Source organism: Hyperolius riggenbachi, chromosome 7, assembly GCF_040937935.1.
Source record: "Hyperolius riggenbachi isolate aHypRig1 chromosome 7, aHypRig1.pri, whole genome shotgun sequence".
Classification (NCBI taxonomy): Eukaryota; Metazoa; Chordata; class Amphibia; order Anura; family Hyperoliidae; genus Hyperolius; species Hyperolius riggenbachi.
Genome location: NC_090652.1, coordinates 87,035,025 through 87,043,761, shown reverse-complemented (window position 1 = coordinate 87,043,761; position 8,737 = coordinate 87,035,025). Strand labels below are relative to the sequence as shown.

The 8,737-nt window shown below is 46.0% G+C and overlaps 1 protein-coding gene across 1 annotated transcript in view; it reads left to right on the top strand.

The window, feature by feature from the left end:
- The first annotated feature begins 216 nt into the window (after positions 1–216).
- PLK1 (polo like kinase 1) overlaps positions 217–8,737 on the top strand; it is a 29,437-nt gene continuing 20,916 nt past the window's right edge. The window contains exons 1-3 of the mRNA XM_068246728.1: positions 217–736; positions 4,213–4,381; positions 5,662–5,806. Of these exons, the coding sequence (XP_068102829.1) occupies positions 365–736; positions 4,213–4,381; positions 5,662–5,806 (686 nt within the window). The 5' untranslated portion in view covers positions 217–364. The remainder of the gene's footprint in view (positions 737–4,212; positions 4,382–5,661; positions 5,807–8,737) is intronic.

Genomic DNA, 8,737 nt, shown 5'->3' with positions numbered 1-8,737 from the left:
GCAGAGGATTATACAGTATTTGCCTTAGCAGCCACATCTGCAGCAGACAGCACACACGTCGCCATCCCATCCGCCCCCTTTTGTTCGTATTTAGTTAACGCTCGTTGTCAATAAAGCTAAGTTGAGCCACTGAATCCTTTTAAATCCCCAGCTTCCCATGATGCTTCGGGGCCGGCGGATTCGGAATTTAAATCCTATCGGCCAATCAGCGACTAGCATCCTGCTTCAAAACCAACGGCGGCAGTAGGGCCGGGAGCAGAGGGAGTTGTAGTGGAGCTGCGGTTGTATCTCGCCGGGTGTGATCAGCAGCTTTCCCCGGGAGTCTCTCCATACAGCTTCCCCCCTGTCTCCTCCATAAACAGACATGGCACAAGTAGACGGCAGGACGGCCGCCCAGCCAGCCACCAAGCCCCCCGGGATCCCCGGCTCCACCGCCGCTAAGGAGATCCCCGAGATGCTGGTGGATCCCCGCAGCCGGCGGCGCTACCTCCGCGGCCGCTTCCTGGGCAAGGGCGGCTTCGCCAAGTGCTACGAGATCACCGACCTGGGCAGCCGGGAGGTGTACGCCGGCAAGATCGTGCCCAAGACCATGCTGCTGAAGCCGCATCAGAAGGACAAGATGACCATGGAGATCGCCATCCAGCGCAGCCTCTCGCACAAGCATGTGGTCGGCTTCCACGGCTTCTTCGAGGACAACGACTTCGTCTACGTGGTGCTGGAGCTCTGCCGGCGGAGGGTAGGCGCTGTGCACCCCCCGATCTGCAGTGACACAGGCTGGCCAGACATGCTGTGATCTGTGGTGCCCCAACCGCTGACCAGCTGCCGATCGCCCTGTGCGTTGTGTACTGGTTCCCCAATCCCTTCCCCAGCCGTGGCTAGCAGGCCAGAGAGCTCTATTTCTACTAGGCATGCTGAGATTTGTGGTTCCTCAACAAGTGAAACCTGGTTGCCTACCATATTAGGAACTGGCCCCAAGTACAGTCCCCACTCTATTATGCTAGTTGCTTGGGATGTACTTGCTGGGATTTGTAGTACCTGTTATACAATCAGCGACTATGTATTAAACTTTCCACTGACAATACAATCTAGACTGTACAATCAGTCTATCTATATTAGTAGATTAAATATAAATCTATATTAGTACGGTAATGTGAGTGACTATACTGAGTGGACACTCTAGCTATTTCCTTATTGAGATTGTACAATCAAGATTGTGTCATTAGTGGTTATCTGTAGAGTCTAATGTGTTAAAATCCTGATTGTATTTGTAGTGGATGTTGAATGTAGGGTATAGTTATTTCAGTAGCCCAAGCTTTAGTTTTTTTTTTTTTTTTTTTTTTTAATGTGCACCTGACCTGCCTTGCAGTGACAGGCTGGCAAGAGTACTGCAGCATAATTATTTGGGGAAAGTTTCTAGCAGTCTTCATGGCACCAGATTAATGGGAAGGGTGTCAGTGCTAAAGCAATGCATTCACTTGCTATAAAGCTTTGTTTTGGCTATTTTAGTATTTTAACTAGTAGGGTTTTTTGTTTTGGGCCATCATAAGCAGTTGGTAGGTGAAGTATTTGAGTAGTTGGCAGAAATATCTGCAATTTAAATGCTGAAATCGTTGGGCTCAGTACCCCACTCTGCATTTGCCCCCTGGCTGTGTAACAGTCCACATAACACATTTCCCAGGCGAATGCCCCCTGCTGGTGGTTTCCTAGTGCAGAAGCATCGGACCGTTGTTGCTGTGTTGTCAGGCAGTGCTGTTCTCCACCCAACAATGAACAGAAGTCTTGTCAAATCCCACTATTGTGAAACCTGTCTGCATTACTAAATCGGAGCAGTGTGCCAATGAAGTTGTATACAGTACTAGATAATGTTTCATGAATGTCCCAAAATGGAAACATTTCTTGTTACAATGTAGCAATTGTATTTTCAGCTTTACATTCTGAGGAAAGCCAAATAAAATGCTAACCATGTAAATAAGTTTGGATGTTTTAACTGTTTCCTCTGATGCAAACCTTATTAGACCCAGAGGGCAGGAGCTGACCATAATCAGATGAGGTGACATAATTAACTCTGAATCCCAAACCATAGGAGCAAACTTGTCCCATATGTAAGGGAGGTTGGGGCAAAAAGTCAGAGGTTGAGAAGTGTTTGGCAGATTAGTTATGCTATTGGTCACTGACACTTCCTGTAACTAGAATTGATTACTTCCATCAGATCAACAGGTTGAGTTGATATTTTCCAATATGTCCGATCTGCTTCTGATAATGGAATTCAGTTGTGTGCAGTACTGGTCTGAAAATTAATCTCATTGATCAGGTATGTTGGGAGATATTGATTTAACCCATCAATCTGATGGAAAATTGCATTGTGTACTTGGCATTACGCAGGGGTCACGGTTGGGGAAAATAGTGTTTTGCTGCAATGCAAAATATACGTTATCTCTGTGCCAACTGCATTTATGCGATTGTTGCATTTTAAAAACTAATTTGCATTTAAATGGGACAGAACGCATTAAAATTGCATAAATACAATTATAACAAATGCACTAGCAGAAAAAGACATGCATTTGCAATACTGCAAATGTGACCTATGCCTTATTTGCAGCCTTCTTCCTATATTGTATATTAAGTTCATTTTAACCCACATCTCATTTCAGGTTTGTAAATGACTTGCATGCTGCTTCCTTCTTGGTTGTAAGTTCCACCAATAAGCTGCTGTAACCACCACAAAGCAAAATGTCACCCCGCCCCCACACAATTCTCCAACAGGCAATTAACTTCAGGGTCCAGCTGTACAGTGACACCTTTTTGTCACTGCTGTGTGGAAGAGGGCTTGAGAACAAAGCAGTAAACTGATCTGCCAGTTTACAGTGGGCCTGTGGGGTGGTAGGATGGCTTTAGTTTGTGAATTTTCACACTGAGGCTGATCCTAGCACCACTGGCTATATGTCTGCTGACAGTAACAAGCATACAGTAGAATACTTCAGAATCTTGATATGCTGCATGTCAGCTCTGATAAGATTCAGGCCGGTTTTACACTTGAGATGTTTGCAATGCCGTATCACAACACACAATCACAAATGTATGACCCTGTGGCAGAGTGCGCCAAGTCATAGGCATATTGTGCCCCGCACGCACCTCCCCTGTGATTTACTTCCTGCTGGACAGGAAGTGCATCACTGGGATACCCATATTCCGCCCTGTGCATGTGCAACGCCATCCGCCAGCCTTTTTGAAATGTATGCATTGACTTGCATTACTTCTGTCTGGCGGTACCGCACCATTGCCCCTGCATCAGCTAAATGGTGGATCTGGCACTTTGAGTGCAATGTTAAAGAGAATCTGTACTCTAATATTCTTACAATAAAAAGCATACCATTCTATTCCTTATGTTCCTCTGTGCCCCTCTGTGCTGTTTCTGTCACTCCCTGCTGCAATCCTGGCTTGTAATTAACAGTTTTAGGCAGTGTTTATAAACAAATGACTGGCTTCTAACCAGAGTATCATAGGCTGAGAGGAGCTTACTGTGTGATTCATGCAGAGCTTGGAGGGGGTGTGTAAAGCTTCTGCCAATGACAAGCAGTGCTGCACATTCCACACATTCCAGCCTCTTGCCGACAGACACGACAGAGGATAAGATTTATTACAGAGACAGTGCAACTAGAAAAGGTTGCAGAAAGACAGACCACATCAGAACAGGTATAGGAACTTATAGAATAGAAAAAATAAGGCTCAAAATTTTGTTAGAGTCTCTTTAATTGTGCTAGGCCCCATTACGTTACCCTGCGGTAAAACAGAGTAGCGCAGTGAAGGTTTTCAGTTTGCATGTAAAAGGGGCCTTAGGATCACAGCTTATGGGTGGCTTGTTAACTTGTTGCAAAGTGGGCTCTACTGAGCCCCAGTGAGTCCCTATAGTCTGAGAATCTGACTGACCACCTTAGTGCTCCCTACTTATCACACTCCAAATGCCCCCTCAAACAGCTGCCTGGCTTGTATCAGTGCAGAGGTAGGACTGGCAGTGTTAATAGAATTGTGATGGGGCCAAATTAGGAAGTCTAATTGATGTCTAGGGCTCAGAGCCTTGTTTGTAGCAGAATCTGCACTGCTGAGGCTGCATACCACACTGCCACCCGTTCACTGACATGCAGACCCCTACAGTTTTGTTTTAAAAATGCTGTACTTTGTCATATTTAACATTAATGTCTTCTCCATTTTCAGTCCTTACTGGAACTGCACAAGAGAAGGAAAGCTGTGACTGAGCCAGAGGCACGCTATTACCTGCGACAAACCATCCTGGGCTGCCAGTATTTGCACACTAACAAAGTCATTCACAGAGATCTCAAACTGGGAAACCTGTTTCTGAACGACGATATGGATGTAAAAATAGGTAATGGTCTGCTTGGGTTGAAGAGAACCTACAAATGGTGCCTTCAAAATTGAACCAATCATGATTGACTGACTGGAATAAGTGGCAAGCTTCAGTGCAATTGTACCTGGGATTTGGGGGGGGGGGGGGGAGAATAGTCTATGCACATCTGCTAGCCTACTGAAATCACCAGCTGAAAGCCATGCTGTACTTGCAGCAATAATCATGCTGTCTAATTTTTACTTTGTCCTATATGGTATACTCCAGACTGGAGCAGATGCCCACAGCATCGTCTTTTCTTGCACCTGTTTTAAAGGAAACGGGAAAATAATGTAAACCAGACTTGCTTATCTGGGGCTTCCTCAAGCCCCTGGAAGCTTGTGGCCCTCACTCCAGCTCCGCTCTGTGGGTCACCTGAAGTAAGCCTTTGCATGAGGGAGTGTGTGGCTGTGCCGCACATGGTCACACTCCCATTGAGATTTTACTGCGCCTGTGCAGAATGCTTCCAGCTATGTGAATGTGCTGTTTCAAGATGCCACTAGATGGCATCATAGATATGAGAAACGGCGATTGCCACGCAGATAGAATCCCTGATCATTGCACAGCTGACACGTTGCTTGGATGCTCCGCTCCACAAGCCAGTGGACACAGGTAGTCTTGAGCAGCGCACTCTAAACACTGTTGCAGGGGATGGGGGGCACAGACACAGCAGGGAGCCAGCTGGCAAGAGCAAGATCCTTCCGCTCCCCTGCCAGTAACAAAACCTGCTCCACTGACTCGCATATAAGCCAAGGGGGGTAACTTTTCAGCACATTTTTTGTGCTGAAAAATGAGGCTTATATGCAGGTGTATAGAAGGTAGTTAGAATTGTGACTGGGGTTCTATTACTGTTTGGCAGCACTAAGGTTGACATGAAAGCAATGGTACCAGAAAGTGTGGAAACCTTTGTAAAACATTCCTTCTACACCACAAACCTTAAAAAAGCTGTTTCTAAACTAACACAACTGCCTTGTAGTAGCTGATGCCCATGGGCACACTGCACCTCAGCTGATTGTCTATAGATACATTAAGCCATCCCCAATCCTGGATCTACACTGAAAGGGGTCCTTTCCTGGGACTATCTCAACTGTTGCTTATGCTCTGAATTCTGGGCAGAGGTCTCAGATGTCAGTATTTGTGTGTGAATGTGGGACTGGTGGCTCCTGGGCACATGGGAAACAAGTGTGTGCTTTAGCAGCAATGTCAGTTTCCTGATAAGATTTTTCACTGCTGGCTTCTGACATCAAACACTATTTTTCCAGGTGACTTTGGGCTTGCTACTAAGGTGGAATTTGATGGGGAGAGGAAGAAGACGCTGTGTGGCACCCCCAACTATATTGCACCTGAAGTTCTGGGCAAGAAAGGACACAGTTTTGAAGTGGACATCTGGTCCTTAGGATGTATAATGTAAGTAGTGGTTGTAGCAAATCTGTGCAGCTCATATCCACCTTGTAACTCTCCTCACTACAGTACTAGAAATATTTGCCAACCTGCCAGGGCTCTGACACCAGTCATTATGGTCATACTTGGTAATTACTAATGGCAGACGTACCCATGCTGATTACACCCCTTTCATGGGTACATGTATGCTCTGCTACATGACAAGCATCACCCTTCCTCTGTGCAGAGCAGTCACATGAGCTTGCCCACCTGCTTCTTTGTGTACAGCACAGGCAGGGAGTGAAGTCAGGTGTGCTTGGAGGAAAAGGCTGCCCCTCCAACTCCCCACTAACTCACTTAGGGGATGAGGGCTCTTTCACATCTGATCCAGTTAACGCCAAGTCAAAAATGTATGTTACCCAAAGTCCATGGACTTTCTTTTTTTACCTTTCACATCCAATGCTGCGTTTTTGTTCAGGGCTGTGGAGTTGAGTCGGGGCAATTTTGGGCACCTGGAGTTGGAGTCTGAGTCGTTGATTTCATAAACTGAGTCTGATGGGTTTTTTTGTACAAAATCCACAGCCCTGTTAAGTATTAGACTAAGGAGTCAGAGCCATTTTGGATACCTGGAGTTGGAAGATTTTTGTACCGACTCCACAGCCCTGGTTTTGTTGCGGTTTGATGCAACCAGGAGCTTTTAATCACCGGGAGCCATCGTTTTCCAGTTGGGTGAATTAAAAACTACTGCAGCTGATTGTGACACACTGCAGGCCATAATGCGAGCAGATGTGAAAGAAGCCTGAGGGAGTTTGAAAAGGGCAGACTGCTGTTCAATCCAGCCAAGCAGTACTGCAAATCCAGGTAATAAAAAATAAATGCAAAAACAATTAATATCCAACAGTTTTATCTTTTAAGTTTACGGTTTCATTGTCTCTTCTCAATGACATTCATTTGAAGTATTCCAGAGCTCAAATCTATGGACTATTGACTCTGATTCTCCTAAAGGTGCCCACTAATGTTCCAACCTTTTTGTCCAATCTTACCATTTCTATGTAATATAAGGGACTAAAAGTATACATTCAATGTACTCACCCAGTTTACCCTTCTACTACATAGATTTGTAAAGATTGGACAAAATAGATTGGATCATTAGTGACCACCATTAGTCCCTGGCCCAGAATGAGCACGTAGATCAGATGCTTTGAAAGGGATCCTGAGATGGGGATTCTACAAAAAATACATATACACATCTGGGGCTTCCTCCAGCCTGATCGCTCCCAAGGCACCATTCACTCCCTCCGTGTGCCTGCGTTTGGCCCTGTAAAGTCCTTCAGTGCGGGGCCAACTACGTATGCGCGAGTTAGCAGCACGTGCCCTTCCACCACGTTCACGTTGCTGGGAATGGTCTGTGCCTGAAAAGTACTACTCTGCAAGTGCAGAATGCTCCCAGAGACGGAAGCGACAAGGGGATTGCGCCTGGTCGGACTGTGCCTGCAAAGACTGGAGGATTTTTCAGGGCTAGTTGTGGGTGCACGAAGGGAGAGGATGGCATGGGAGCGATCGGTGCAGAGGGGGCTGGAGGAACCCCCAGGTATGTGTATTTTGTGTAGAATTCCCCCATCTTGGGTACACTTTAGCTTTAAGGCCTCGCTGCAGGGCCACACAGCACACAAGTGATTTCTCCCCTCTGCTGGTGGTGTCTGATCGCTCCCAGGTTGTGTGGGGTGTATTTTTTTGTGTGAATATTCTAAAAAATTTTTTCTTCAAAATCCCTCCCTCAGCTGGCATAGGCTTCAGCCTATCACTTCTGTCTCCCTCGGGGGGGGGGGGGGGGGGGGACAGCTGTGTCACACGGCTGTCCCTTGTACAGCGCTGCCATAGATTGCAATGCTGTATCCTTTTGAAAGACTGCAGTCCTAGTGGCGATCGCTGCTGGGAGACTGAAGGTGGGGCAGAGATCTGCCTACCAAGCAGAGATGTGCATACAATCTCCTACAGAACAGGCCTGCAGGACCTTTCAACGATCGGCGTTAGGTGGTCCTGGGGCTGCCGACACGTCCATTGCCATCACGCGGTTGGTAAGTTAAAGTACTGCAGAATAGGTGTAATGTATTTGCACTTCTTATTGGCTGACTGGCAATCTGCAGAATGGATGGCTGTCTGGGAGTGATCAATCCTTTTGTTTGGGCACCTATACTACCTAACCTAGTGCTAGCTAACATCTTGTGCAGCCACATAACCTAATTTATACTGGGGGGCTCTGAGACTAGCAAAACCTTCTGGTGGTGTAATGCTCAGGAGGTCAATAGATTTGATCCCTGTTCAGGGGTAAAAGGTCAATGAGATGCTATAATTTTGAGTTGTTGCATGATTATGCAAACTTTGTATGCAAATATATGTAGCTTGAAGATGATCTAATCAAAACCTGCTAGGGGAAAATTTGATCCATTTTATAAAACTGCATACAAAATTTGCATAATAGACTTTATTTGCATCTCATTTACCATCCCTATTCAAGGGTACTTTAGGATGCTAACATGCATTAGTTTTATTTAGCATGTCTCTCCTGGGCTAATACATAAGCTAGGTGCAGTCACAGAGGGTGGGGGCTTTGGTAAGGGATCAGTGGTATTCCACATGTGGTTGCCCGTAGGGAAAGGCTGGTGACTGGATGTGCTGCTTAAAGTGGACCTGAACACAAGGAAAACACAGATTAAAACGCCCTGTATGTATTTGGAGTTTAGCCTGTGTAATGCTCATCTGTGAACTCTCAGCTGTCAGCTTGGTAATCTCAGTATTCCTCAGCAGAGCAGCTAATTTGTAAAAACAGAATGTTAACCCTATGTCTGCTTCCATGGAAGTAGATACACTGCAGCTTTATTGCAGGATTTCTATTGGCTACAACATTTTTCCTTTAAAGGGATACTGTAGGGGGGTCGGGGGAAAATGAGTTGAACT